The sequence below is a fragment of the Plutella xylostella genome, chromosome 16 (genome assembly GCF_932276165.1).
Source record: "Plutella xylostella chromosome 16, ilPluXylo3.1, whole genome shotgun sequence".
Lineage (NCBI taxonomy): Eukaryota > Metazoa > Arthropoda > Insecta > Lepidoptera > Plutellidae > Plutella > Plutella xylostella.
Genome location: NC_063996.1, coordinates 91,280 through 104,910, shown reverse-complemented (window position 1 = coordinate 104,910; position 13,631 = coordinate 91,280). Strand labels below are relative to the sequence as shown.

Sequence of the window (13,631 nt, the reverse complement as noted above, 5' to 3'; positions counted from 1 at the left end):
TCATGAAGTGATCAGATTTTTTGCAATAAGAGAAGACTAATTGGGAAGTTGCCTGGATATGCCCTATGTATTAGTTAATACCTAATATTTCCTATGGAATTACAACAATTAATAAATCCTTTAAGATTTAAATTGTATTTTCAATTTTTCATTTATCAGCATCAGCCTGTAATTTATTTTTTTATGCTAGACACAGGCCTCTCAAGAGGAGCACCACAACACCCTGTCTCAGTTCAGCGGGCTTTGCACATTATGTTAGTGGCCTCCCGTCTACAACTCATTTACCTCCATGGGCCCTTTGATATAGTAGGCCCACTGCCTATCCAGCTTACTTATTTTAATAGCCTGTGGGCTTAGTTCTAATTAAAAAATTAGGTACCTTACTGGCAGTGGCAGGAGTAAACTTTCCTTAGCTCTACATTTTATGAGATGTGTGTGTTTGTATGTGTATTTTGATTAAAAGACAAAAATTGGTCTGTTGAAGACAATTATTTATTGTGTCACTCACCATACACACATTCTTTTCTTATCACAATTTTATACAATGCCATAGACTCACTTACAAGCCTATAAATTAAACATAGTATTCCCTAACAGCTAAAAAGATGATAATTGAATATCACACTGGATACTTTCACTGATTGAGTGATATTAAAAATAAAATAATGACTTAATACATACTTTAGGTATCTGTACTGGCTCAGTAAGTGAGCGGCTGGTCGTGTTTGAGAAGTGGGCCTTATACTAGGGGAGGTGTGGGGCGGCTCGTTCCTAGCGTCGCGAGGGCCCCGAGCCGCCCTGCCAGCCGCCGCGGTGCCCGCCGCCGCGCCCGCCCGCCCGGCCCCGGCCCGCCACTGGAAAACACCATGCAACAACATTACTAAACATTAAAACTTCACAAAAACAACATTACTTTATATTGTTTTAAATTATACCTATACAGAAACATTATGAGGGATGCTCGAGTAAATAGATCAGCAGAGGTTGGGCTCGCTAATAGGGGCAAGATATGACAACAAGAAAATATAACCTATCATGGACCCAAAACAATATACCAGATGTAAACAAACAATGGAAATTTAGTAAGGGCTGTAGGAAATACTGACCTTGTGCACGTAATATAGCACTTTTACCGCGTCCTGCGGTCGGTTTATTCCCTTGTCGTTTGAACATAGGAGCATTCTTTAACATGTCTGGTAATATGAGGAAGCGGATCTTGGAGCCCCGAATGTAAACATTCTCGAGCTGGGCGACGCGGCCGTCTCGGTAAGTCACTGTGACCTGCATCATCTGGCAGTTCATGTTATCTTCGGCTTCTATCAGCTTTCCGCGGTAGACTTCCCCGGTATTTGTTTCACAGGTTACTACATGGCCTTCTGCCTCATGAAGTACTTTAATAGGCACACCGATAGACATTATTAGTTATTTAGGAAAATTTCCTCACAAAATATCAAAGGTTTTATGCACTGTAATCTAGATGATTACCGATAAAAACACAAATAATTTGTTCGGCTTTTACAAAACCAAAACAATGGCCGCCAATTTTGTTTGTGCTTTTGTTTTTTTTTTTTACTGATATCACAGAGCAATGAAATTTTACTTATAATCTGTGTATGTTTTTAAATTATCAGAATAATGTCGTATTTTAATATTAAAATCATTCGAATGAATTTCGCCTACGATTATAACTTTTATAGTTAGGGCCTCAATAAACTTCAACGTATTTCAACAAAATTCATACAATATTTCCCGTTAACCTTTTTTAAAATTTGGCAAGTAGAGTCACTCACCACGACTAAAGTCTTATCGAAACAACGTACAGCAGTGTTTTTCAACCTTTTTCATGATGCGACCCCCTTGGTACAAAAAAATATTTCGCGACCCCCTTCACCCCTCAGTTTTTTATCATACTTTATGTATGTGTAGTGTATCATATATGTCAGTATTTCCAATATTCATTCCATACGACGTACTTAATGATCTTCATGATTAGGATTCGGATATAAGTACATGCTTATCGGATATAAAAACATATTATTTTACAATTACACTCACGGGCAAAGAAAAGGTTCTACTCAGAAAAACAATTAATTCTAAACGGTAAAAGCTAGCTAGTCGCCCCAGGGGGTCGCGACCCACAGGTTGAAAAACACTGACGTACAGAAACATACCTGCATATTATCAGTATCTACTAGCTGGTCCCGTGAGGTACGCTTCACCTTAAAAAGTATTCCCGTGGGAATTTCGCGATAAAAAGTTTAAAATATTAGCTAACTCAACCCATATCTGATGCCTATCTTACAGGTTCTACCTAGTTTAGGTGTCAGAGGGTTACCCTGTTATATAAACTCACACTATTAATGCATATTGCTCATTTGTTAGATTCTTATAATTATATAACTAAGCAACTTTATTATTGTACCTACTAAGTACTATTTTTGGGCAAATAAAGATGATTATTTAAAAAAAAAATATATATACTTATCAAATTTAATTAAAATCGGTTCAGCCGTTATGACGTGTAGTAGTAACAAACATACACATTCACAAACTTTCGCATTTATAATATTAGTAGGATATAAATTGATGCTATTCTAAAGGATACAAGGCAAAATAACCCATTTATTTTCTAGTTTTCTAGCCATGGCAAACTACTAACGCCATCTATGATTTCTAACTTTACTGTAATTTTTATGAGTTGTCAAAAAAACATTTTAATCTGTGGGAAACAGCTGTTTTGTGTCAGCCAAATGTCAACATACTTTTGTTTATTTTTATCATCTGTCAAAAAATCTTATCGGGTTATCATTTTCAGTTTTCATTTCACATTTTTTTTATTGTTATTTAATTGCTTAGGTTTTCCCTAATCAAAGCAATGCGTTTATTTACTTTTAGTTTTCTTCGAAACTGTAAATACAAGAGTTTTCTGCATCGTCCACCTCAGAGACTCTTCAGTGACACAGTCCAGCAGCAGCTCCAAGTAGAAACACACGGTAAACCTGCCTTATTCTATCACTATGTGCGTGCTGAGACATGCATCATCGCGTCCACTATACAGCACCAGTCCCCGCTTGATGCTCTTGTAGTTGAGGTTACTTTACTTTAAACTTCTTTCTGTTTGATCAAAAGTAAATTGGGGATTGTAGAAGGTGAATTGACTACAAATAATTATAACTGTCCAACTTGGTGCCAATGGACAGTGCAAGGACATTGATCAACAGAGACAATAAAGATACTTACAGGCTGTGCCTAGTGCGAGATACCTTCTCACTACTTTTGTTTAACTGTGTATACCAATGTACCAACTAAGTACTTTAATAAATTATTTATCCCACTATTACCTACTGTTTATTTCTTGTGAAACCTATGTCTAATGGTGACAATAAATATGATTTGATACTAGAAATGTGCCCTATCCCTCTTCCCCAGCTGGTCCACTAGTGGAGCTGCTTGGTGTCTGGCCGGCGGGCGAGGAGGCGCTCGGCCGCGCGGTGCTGCGCGACATGCGCGTGCTGCCCGACTTCATCTCCGAGCCCGAGGAGGACCAGCTCATGGCCGAGCTCGAGCCCTATCTGAAGAAGATGAGATATGAGTTTGATCATTGGGATGATGTTAGTACCCACTGACAATACTATAACAGAGTGTATTCATTTGAATAGAATAGAATATAACTTTACTATACTTACACCATATAAATTAGTACATAAAATATACAGACTAGAAACAATGTATAATAAGAGTGTTCTTACAGACAACCTTAGATTTCGAAAGAATTTTGAGTAATTTTGCAGCAATTAAGTGTTGTTGAGCGAAAAGGAGTGTTGTGGTGGTACACCAAAAGAGTATACAGTATAGTGTTGTTGTATGCTTATAACAGAAACCCAAGCATTCACCACATTTGTCTTGAACATAACAACAAACATAACAGCAACCACTTCAACATAACAACGAACACAAGCAATCATGAATAAGCACATTAACACCTCTTCTACCTCCACATTCCAGGCCATCCACGGGTTCCGCGAGACGGAGCGCAGCGCCTGGTCCCCCTCCAACAAGGCAGTGCTACAGCGCGTGCTCGAGGCCGCCTTCCCCCCGCCGGCCGAGCCCCTGCCGCACCAGCATGTGCTGGACCTCGCGCCCACCGGGCACATCAAGCCGCATGTTGACGCTGTGCGGGTATGGGATACTTACTTACAGATTTTTCTTCACATAATGTTGATGCATCACTTTTTTGGAAACTTTTCTTATGAGCTTCGTGCTTTCTTCTTCTTTCATGTCAGGGAACAGCTTTGTGCTATTTACATACTCACAAAGGTAAATTATCAATCTATATCTCATAACGCATTCATTTATAGTTCGGTTTTTTAAAATACGGCAACAACCATAGCCTAAGTTCAGTTAGTAAAATCATTTTCACAACAACCTTAGACACGTTTCTCTGTTCATTGCAGTTCTGTGGCGCGACGATCGCGGGGCTGAGCCTGCTGTCGCCGGCGGTGATGTCGCTGCGCCACTCCGAGCGGCCCCTTGACGTGGCGGCGCTGCTGCCGCGGAGGAGCCTCTACATCATGACGTGAGTAGCCGAACATCTGTACAACTACTTCTTATTGTGCTCGATCTGTGATCTCGTTCACTCGACTTGCCAGCTATCTGTCTCACTAAAGTCGTCGGGCTGGAGAGCCCCTAATTGCCTATTCGTGGTCTCCTCTTGAAAACAGGCTCATCCCAATGGTAATTGCATGATTGCTTAGTAGAATTGGCCAGCCCACTCATTCTCTAAGTTTGCAGATGTTACTGATAATCCTTAAAATTTTATTTGGTCGCTAAATTCTGCAGGATAATCTTTTGCAATCTCTTTGTCAGTAGCAATATATCCAACGACTCTGCCCAGGGTGCGGATAATGGCAACTCCATAGTCCATTTTGGACTTCGTACCTGCGAACCTTGTGCGTGTCTTCACAGACCTCTAGTCTTCTGTTCTCTAATGCCAAATTTCTCCCACTAGCGGCGTGGCGCGCTACCAGTTCACTCACGCCGTGGAGGGCGGCGCGGCGAGCGCGTGGCGCGGGGCGGCGGTGCGGCGCGCGCGGCGGGTCGCCGTCATCACGCGGTCACAGCCCCGGCCGGAGGACAGGCAGGGGGGGGACGAGGGGGGGTACGGGGGCAAGCGGTGAGGGGCGGGGACAGGAGAGACTGAGGACAGACTGGACCGAACCACTATCTACACCTGAGCTGTCGAATATGTGTCAGATTTGACAGTTGGGCAAAGCTGATAATGCCAAGATATCTCCTCCAGTCTCAACGGTTTCCCTGTGAAAGTTCTGCAGTCAGTACTAGTGTACAAAATAGAGTATTATAGTAGAATAGAAACTACCTTATTGTAATTAAATTACATAGTTGCCTATCAAATATTTTGACTGTTATCGTTTTAGTTTCATGTAAGACTTGTTGAAATATAATGTTTTATTATAAAATTACTGCAGTATCTATTGTACGTTACAATAAGTATAATCCTGAATTATGCAATTCACAGAAAACAACTTGGTCAATGGATATGATGGGTAGAGGCAGCTGACGAATTTCTACTTGCAACTGTCTCATTCACATCTGTTCTCAGACTACCACTGAACAAGCCACTAACACTGCAAGCCACTAAGAAATTATACAGCGCTCTAAAAACAGTTAACTCTCTAGGCAGTTAGTTCGGCGCGCCCTCGCTAGATGGAGCTACTCTCTACTGAAGATGAGCAATTTGATGTCCGTTATATTATTATGGTTAAGTATATATTATTATGATTATATTATTATTCCCTTCGCCACTAGTCAAAGTCAATGTGAGGTTGATGATGTCCTCTTCGTCGTATCCGACAACAGCGACTCTTGCTACACTCTGTTATGTGCTCTTATGTGGCTGGCAAGTCCGAACTTCGTCTTGAACACCCTGTCACACTGAGCACAGTAGAGCTGTCCCATCCTGTTGTATGTATAGTTGTAGGAGGGCTTAGGGCGTGTCTTCCGAGAGTGGCGTTTCACGTCAAGGTCTTGAAGTCGAGACTTTTCAAAATTCTCTAAGCCTTTGTGGACAGAGTTACGCCACTCTGGCCTCATCTCAGCTAGTTCCTCCCAACTGTCCGGTGATATGCCACAAGCAACGAGGTGACGCTTGAGCACGTCTTTGTAGCGCAGGTACTGCCCGCCACGGTTCCGTTTCCCGCGACTGAGCTCTGAGTAGAGCACGGCTTTAGGTAGTCTGCAGTCTTCCATACGCCTGACGTGTCCACACCATCTGAGCTGGCTCTTCATCAACATGGCCTCCATGCCAGGCATGTTAGTACGACGAAGAATGTCGGTATTCGGGATCTTGTCTTGCCACTTGATGCGCAGAATACAGCGCAGACATCTCATATGGAATGTATCCAGTTTTCTAATGTCTGGTTTGTAGAGGCACCAGGTTTCTGCAGCGTACAGTAAGATGGGAAGAATAAGCGCTTTGTACACCAAAAGTTTCGTCTGCAGTTTAAGGTCATGTGACTTCCAAACACGACTATTTAATTTGCCGAAAGTGGCTGCTGCCTTAGCTATGCGTCCAGGTATTTCCGACGCGAGGCTGTTGTCATCTCTGATTTGGCTACCAAGGTATTGAAATTTGGTCACTTCTTTTAGGGGTTTTCCGCACAGTTGTACTGACGAGCGGTTGGCGTCAAGACCTCTAGGTGGTTGTTTAAGGACTTGTGTCTTTGAGACGCTTATGACCAAGCCAAATTTACAACAAGAGTTGTGCAGAGAATCCATGCATCTCTGAAGCGATTCTAGACAGTCTGTCATCAGGCACACATCGTCGGCATAGAGGACTTCCATGACAGAGAGCTTGCGAATTTTAGTTTTTGCCCTGAATCGAGAGAGATCAAACACGCTTTTGTCTGTCCTAACAGTGAGTTCTATTTTGTCATTGCATTGTTTCAGTGCATCGTTCATAACAGCCGCAAAATATATTGCAAATAGTGTTGGCGCCATGACACAACCCTGTTTAACCCCGCTAGACACTGGAAAAGGATCTGAGAATTCGGTTTCATGTTGGACCTTGGCATTCATGTTATCATGGAACTGTCTGATTATATTAATGAATTTCTCAGGACAGCCAGCTTTCCTTAGTACGGTCCAGAGAGCATTGCGCGGCACACGGTCGAATGCTTTTTTCCAAATCGACGAAGCACATATATAGGGGTTGGTTCTGTTCTTGGCTTTTTTCCTGTATTTGTTTAACTACAAATATGCCGTCTACAGTACCCCTATACGGGCGGAAGCCACACTGAGTCTCTGGAAGTATTTTTTCTGCGAGTTTGCTAAGGCGGGTATTAATTATATGTGCTAGCACCTTTCCAGCAGTACAGAGAAGGGAGATGCCTCTGTAAGAGCCACAGTCAGATATTTCGCCATTGCCTTTATAAAGTTTACAGATGGAGGCATCTTTCCAGTCCTGTGGCACTACTTCAGACTGCCAGATTTTCTTTATGAGCTCAAACAATTTGTTTTTAATATTTGGGCCACCATATTTAAACACTTCTGAAGGTAGACTGTCATTTCCAGGTGCTTTGGCGTTTTTGAGACGTTTGGTTGCCAGATGGAACTCTTGAAAGGTTGGTGGATGAGCAAGATTTTCACTCGTTGGTAGACATTCGAGGGCATCTATATAAGACATGTCAGTAGTCTGCGCAATAGGGTTCAAGACCTCATTGAAGTGTTCCGCCCAGCGGGTTAGGATATCTTTTTGTTCGGTCAGTCGGCAACTCTTATCCTGCGAGAATATCGGTGCTGTCCTTTTTGATCTAGGACCGAAGACAGTCTGTAGGCCTTCGAAGAATTTACCTGTTTGGTTTGTATCAGCAAAAAGCTGCAGTTCGGCTTTATCTGTCCACCATTTGTCTTTCAACTGACGCACTTTTGCCTTGAGCTGGCGGTGAACCGCTTGACGATCGTTATTATTTGATTGGTTATTGAGCGATTTTCTATAATCTTCCACGAGTTTTCGGATTTCTGTGTCGGAGTTGTCGAACCAATCTTGGTGTTTCCGTTCAGGTTTACCGATGACTCTTGTAGCACTACCATGAAGGTTCGATGCTAGCGAAGACCAACCATCATTTACAGACGAGCAGTTAATATCGACCACCTTGGCACCGAAATCAGTATCAAGCGCTTGTTGAAGTTCTTTGCTGTGAACGAGTCTTGTAAATGCTAGTCTTGCTGGTGTTTTGTGAGCTGCTCTTCGAGGTGGTTTGTATGACAGTTTAAGTTTTGACCTAATTAGGCGATGATCTGTCCAGCCCTGTGCGCCTCTCATTGCTCTTGTGATCAGAACATCTTTAAGGTCCTTTTTACGAACAATGACATAATCTATGAGGTGCCAGTGCTTTGATCTAGGGTGCATCCACGTTGTCTTATATTTGTCTTGCATCCGGAAAAATGTATTGGTGAGACAGAGGTCAAACTCCATACACAGAGTCAGGAGATCAAGCCCATTGGTGTTGCAATTCCCAACCCCATGCCGTCCGAGGACCCCCTCCCATGCATCATAGTCCGTGCCGACACGAGCATTAAAATCACCTAGCAGCATGATTTTGTCCTGTGGTGGAACTCTTTCTAGAACGTGGCGTAGATCTTGGTAGAATTTAATCTTATCTTCATCTGAGCAGAGGTGAGACGGACAATGTATAGGCCACCTTTTCTAGGCCCCTCCCCGGATTGGGGAGAGCAGTGCGATCCTAAATAGGGCTGCTCTGTCATCAGACGTGCTGCCGAACCCGTCCTCCCGATGTGAGGTTAGTGAGGTAGCGAAGGGTCGATTGAATAAGCCCTAACCCTCATTACACCATAGAGTCAAATAAAAATAATACTTTAAACAGTACGACTACGACCAGTGGTAAGTATATTAGTAGTGCGAGGAATGGCCCGTGGGTCTGAGGAGCCTGAGTGAGCCACCTGGCCAGATGGAGACTATTCTATGAGAACAAATAACATTCTACTAGAACGTTTTTTTAGTTTTTGACTTTGGCCTCATGGAAGACGTTACAATAAGACTAGGCAGTGGCAGTGGGCTGTATGATGTATTAATTATTATATAATACCATTATAATACATAGCTTTTTCCTTTCAAAGGGAAGAAAACTACCAAACTATAAATAGGTGTACCACAAACTTCGGTACTTACAAAAAAAAGTGTCAGCCACAGACCTACCACAAAGTGTCAGTGAATGACTGATGGCGAGATGACTTTATTTTGATTGTTTTTGTTTACACCTCATATATATTTTGCTATTTTATATTTTTATTTATTTATATTAGTTATGTTTAGTGTTCGTGTAGTGAAATAAGTGAAAGCTTGAAATTCAGAGCCAAGTCATCCAGGTAAGCGAAATCTCTTATGGCTTTGGAACTTCTTTCATAACTTTAACCACGCCATCGCCACCCACATCCCACATGGGACTACCGACTCCTGCATCAGTTCCCATAACAAACAGGCCATTGCAGTACGAGTTTCCTAGGCTCTAGGTGTGGACCAGGAGATGATGAGACGGTTGTAGACAGTTGCTGCCGATGCGGTACCTATATTTTATGCGATATATCTACATATGATATGCAAAAATATATAACAATGAGTTAGGATGGCTCAGTAGGTATATACTTACTTACATAATCGCTATATAGGACATCTAGGTTCTTTTCTATGTTATTAATAAAGTCTTTATGGCTGTTATTATTATTACAAACAACCTACTTATGAAGTTTATGAGGATAATTAAAATGCCCCGACTTCGTGGTAAATCACATCGTAAGATGTTCCGCGGACGCCGCGTCGGCCTAGTTAGCGGAGCGGCGCACTGCAGGCACACACTGCACACCACACTACATTAAACCATCTCAATATCTGTGCTGTATAGCTATAAAACATATAACTACTTCGAATTTCTACTGCTATAGTTTCTAGTATCTGGATGGACACTGGTAGTTCACTATATACCTACCTACTCACATACCGACCGGTCGGTGGGTTCCTGCGTGGTAGCGCTGGAGATGCCCCTGTAGATGCTCAGTGAGGAGGCGGAAAGAAGAGCTGCTACATCGAACTACTCGTTTATTATCTCTGAAGTAAGAGCAGTCACCTCATCTCTCCCTCTCTCATACAGCACTCTGAGGACATCGGCATCTTATTTTTAAACTCATTAATTGATACTTTCAACCATTGGCAATCAATCAACACCCGTATCATGGAATTAACATGTAGGCGAGTTTACATTACATAGAGCTAATTAACTAATAACTCTTGCTGTTTTACATACTATAATACGGTATAATGGCACAGTATTTGTAGTCCGCGTCAGCTGTTGGTCCACGGCGCCCACTCGCGGTCGCTGTACCGTTCATCCTCTAATGATATTAGCTCTTACCTGTTTATTGAACAACTAACTGTACTCTCCACTCTAACGTAACATCTTGCTGGAGCGGGTATGCGTATACGCAGCTTAGCTAATCTAGATTATGCGATGTGTTCGGTTTCTTTGGCACAAGTCCACTGTTGTTGCTGGAATCTCTGATCAAGTTGGGAAATACCTAGAAAACATTCTTACAGAATTATCAATGTATTACCTCAGCTGTGGCAACTACCTGCATTCCTCAGACTTATCTAGATAGGTCAGTAGATTACGATTATAAGGATTAGCTACCAAGTTGGGGGTTTCGCCACAGAAGCTGCGCTAGAGATGACATCAGTAAATATTGACACAGATTAGAGCAGGCGCTGATCTGGTGCGCGCGCGGGTCAGCCGCGGTCGTCACCCCACTCGCGGCCGCCACGACGGTGTTATGGTAATTGAGTATGATGTAGTATGTACCTAACCAAGCTATCTATGATACGGAGATGAGTTCTACTTTTCGGAGAAATAATCAAACAGGAATGCGGCACGTTGCCAACTCCGGTTTACATAGCCCCAACGTTTGTTCCTAAGGACGATAATCTTAACTAATCCTAACTAAATGCGAAAGTAACTGTGTCTGTCTGTCTGTCTGTTACTCTTTCACGCCAAAACTGAACGGATTTGATTGAAATTTGGTATACAGTATTTGGTACAGTCTAGACCCTGAGAAAGAACATAGGCTAGTTTTAATCCCGGAATTCCCATGGGAAAACTTTTTAAGGCGAAGCGAAGCGCGCGGGAACAGCTAGTGATGAATAAAATGCTGAACTCGAACTCTACATTCAAAGCATTATGTCCATCCCGGCTTTTAACTTTAGATCGTGCTATACTGTAGCGAGTAATAGCCTATAGCTATAGCTAGGTAGGTAAACTCCACACTTCCGGACGCTAAAACGAGTTGTCTGGCGCATTAGCACTTTCTTCTCGTGTTTAAATGCCGCGGCTCGGCTATGCGCGTGCAGATGGAACTAGGAAGACGCAGCGTGCCTGCCTCTCGTGGGGAGCAGCTTTTACCCAGACCGGTTACATACCTAATTAGATGTTAGCATAAGCCTAACTTGCTGGTATTTATAATACACCTCCGTACGGGTCTATGCATTGCCTAGCCTGAAAAGTTCATGCCGTGTTTCTCTACGGTAGTAATTTTAACAATAAAGACCTAGAAAATTATACACAAAATACAAAGTAAGTACTTAATGGATGTTCCTTATCAGTTATAGGACTGTGTACTACTGATTAGTGAATTATGTGTAAGTATGTGTAGCGAATGCAGTTGTAGCCGTGACTGCCTCGCTCGTCGACAACATCGGGTGAGACGAATGAACGCTGCCGACTATTACCCGCAGTCCCGCATATAAACGCGCGGTAATTAACATCAACAATGCGATTAGGCACTCCGAGACCCGTGATTTGATTGAACGTGATACAAACTGTTGATACAATGAAATGTAATGCGAATATCCTTCACCCAGACAAGTCAAACACTTCGCTAGACGCACTGCGATTGTGCAAGATGAATCATCTAAAATGGCTTCAATTAGAAGCCACTTGAATGTAAACGCATTGCCCACTTTTATTGGGCAATAAATGAGACGAAACTGAATTGTGTGATGTGATTACACCACCGAATGTCGGCGCAAACAATCGGCAGAGTTTTGTACACACTGAGGTTTGCTGCTTAGGAGTGAGAAGTAAGGTGGCCTCTCCACCAACCACACCATTATAGCATGCGCGAAGACGCTGACCGGCGGTGGACGATGACGTAGGACGTATTGGGTACTTTATGTAGGTATCTAATACTCATTTCTCCATTTCCCTGTCCTCTGAGCTTTTAGTGCGTGTTTCCTCACGCAACGCGCCGCGGCTTGCACATTGTCAGTGGACGCGCGGCCGAAGTGAGTGTGCATAATCTGCTGAACAGAATTACTTCGCGTTAAATGAGCGGAACGGCGATATTCTTCGGTCTACGCCCACACAGGGACGTCCTCGTGTGTGTACGCACGCACACAGGGAGAGCGTGAAATGTGTTGCGCAAGAGCATTGTGCTGAGGTCAGCGGTGCATCCGCGCGGAGCGAGGGCTGTCGCAAGGGATCCAGCCCACTCCCCCCGACCCACTTACAGCACGGTGATATACGCGAGATACGAGTACTTACTGCCTTCCATCGACGACAATCTTCAGAAGACGAGAGACATTTAAAGTTAAGAGGTTACTGCTGCATCCACTCTTTACAGATCTCATTTAAGCAGTTGCAGCCACTATAGAATTATGAAACCGATGAATTTACCTTCCAGAAGTGAAAATAGTAGTTATCATATATTGCTATTGATGGATGAACACATCATACTTATGAGCAAATAAATAGAGTAGGTACTATCTAAGTGAAACCTGATACGCAACACATGACTCTTCTGACCCAGTTCGTTGGAAACTCGAGCTGGTGGGTCGGGGCAGCGAGGCGGCGCGAGGCCGCCCCCGGGAACCAGGTCAGTGACGCTAATGGCGGGGTTTCTTCCACCGCCCCCGCCCCCGCAGCCGGCGCCCTCGCACCGCAGCCCCCGCCGCCGTCGCAGCTGCTGCACGAGGGAGGCGCCAGCTGGTGCATTTCTACAGATAAATGCCAGGCTGATGGCAGTTATTTGGGTGAGGGGCGGTGAAGCGTTCGCTGAGGACGCATGGAAAACTAATGATGGCAATAAGTACCTAGTTACCTATGTTGAAGAATGTAATAATGTTGACCTAGTCATCATAGCCGACATTATTAAGATATTCCGTCGATGAGAATGTAAAGAATAGATTAAAAATGAAAGAATGTGAACAGCTGTTAGTCGACAAGGCTCAATCAAGTCTCAGGACACGTGGAAAATATTATAGAGTCTCAATAAACAGGAAACAGACACAGAATGTTTACCCAAATGTATAATTAGAATTACACACACATGCTAATGTTTTTGTATATTCCAAAGTACCAGTCAGTAACGAAGGCTTACCAGAATTAATAACATGGCTGGAGGCTGCAGCATAAATGAGTAATTGGACATTTTGTACGATTGAGTGCTCTCTCGTCAATAGAGGCATTATACCTAATTTGATTACATGATGGGTACTTATATGTATGCTGCCTAGTTATGCAATAGGCTCGTAGTTGGTGTCATCAATC

General features: G+C 43.1%; 2 protein-coding genes across 2 annotated transcripts; one reads left to right on the top strand and one right to left on the bottom strand.

Moving 5' to 3' along the window:
* Positions 1-470: 470 nt before the first annotated feature.
* Positions 471-1,567, bottom strand: LOC119693863 (small nuclear ribonucleoprotein Sm D3). Its single transcript, XM_038118714.2, has 2 exons — positions 1,107-1,567; positions 471-854 (listed from the first exon to the last, which is right to left on the bottom strand). Exons 1-2 carry the CDS (start codon positions 1,414-1,416, stop codon positions 772-774), a joined length of 393 nt encoding a protein of 130 aa, XP_037974642.1. The 5' UTR covers positions 1,417-1,567; the 3' UTR covers positions 471-771.
* Positions 1,568-2,786: 1,219 nt separating this feature from the next.
* On the top strand, positions 2,787-5,480 carry LOC105397866 (alpha-ketoglutarate-dependent dioxygenase alkB homolog 7, mitochondrial). Its single transcript, XM_048626349.1, has 5 exons — positions 2,787-2,993; positions 3,430-3,611; positions 4,006-4,179; positions 4,455-4,576; positions 5,009-5,480. The coding sequence occupies exons 1-5, from the start codon at positions 2,876-2,878 to the stop codon at positions 5,175-5,177; spliced, it is 765 nt and encodes a 254-aa protein (XP_048482306.1). The 5' UTR covers positions 2,787-2,875; the 3' UTR covers positions 5,178-5,480.
* The last annotated feature ends 8,151 nt before the right edge of the window (positions 5,481-13,631 follow it).

Coding starts and splice junctions, on each gene's coding strand:
- LOC119693863 (XM_038118714.2), bottom strand. CDS start 1,416: ATGTCTATCGGTGTGCCTATTAAAGTACTTCATGAGGCAGAAGGCCAT. Junction 855..1,106: donor TGCTATATTACGTGCACAAG/GTCAGTATTTCC, acceptor GGTGTTTTCCAG/TGGCGGGCCGGGGCCGGGCG.
- LOC105397866 (XM_048626349.1), top strand. CDS start 2,876: ATGCGTTTATTTACTTTTAGTTTTCTTCGAAACTGTAAATACAAGAGT. Junction 4,180..4,454: donor CGCATGTTGACGCTGTGCGG/GTATGGGATACT, acceptor TGTTCATTGCAG/TTCTGTGGCGCGACGATCGC. Junction 4,577..5,008: donor AGGAGCCTCTACATCATGAC/GTGAGTAGCCGA, acceptor TTCTCCCACTAG/CGGCGTGGCGCGCTACCAGT.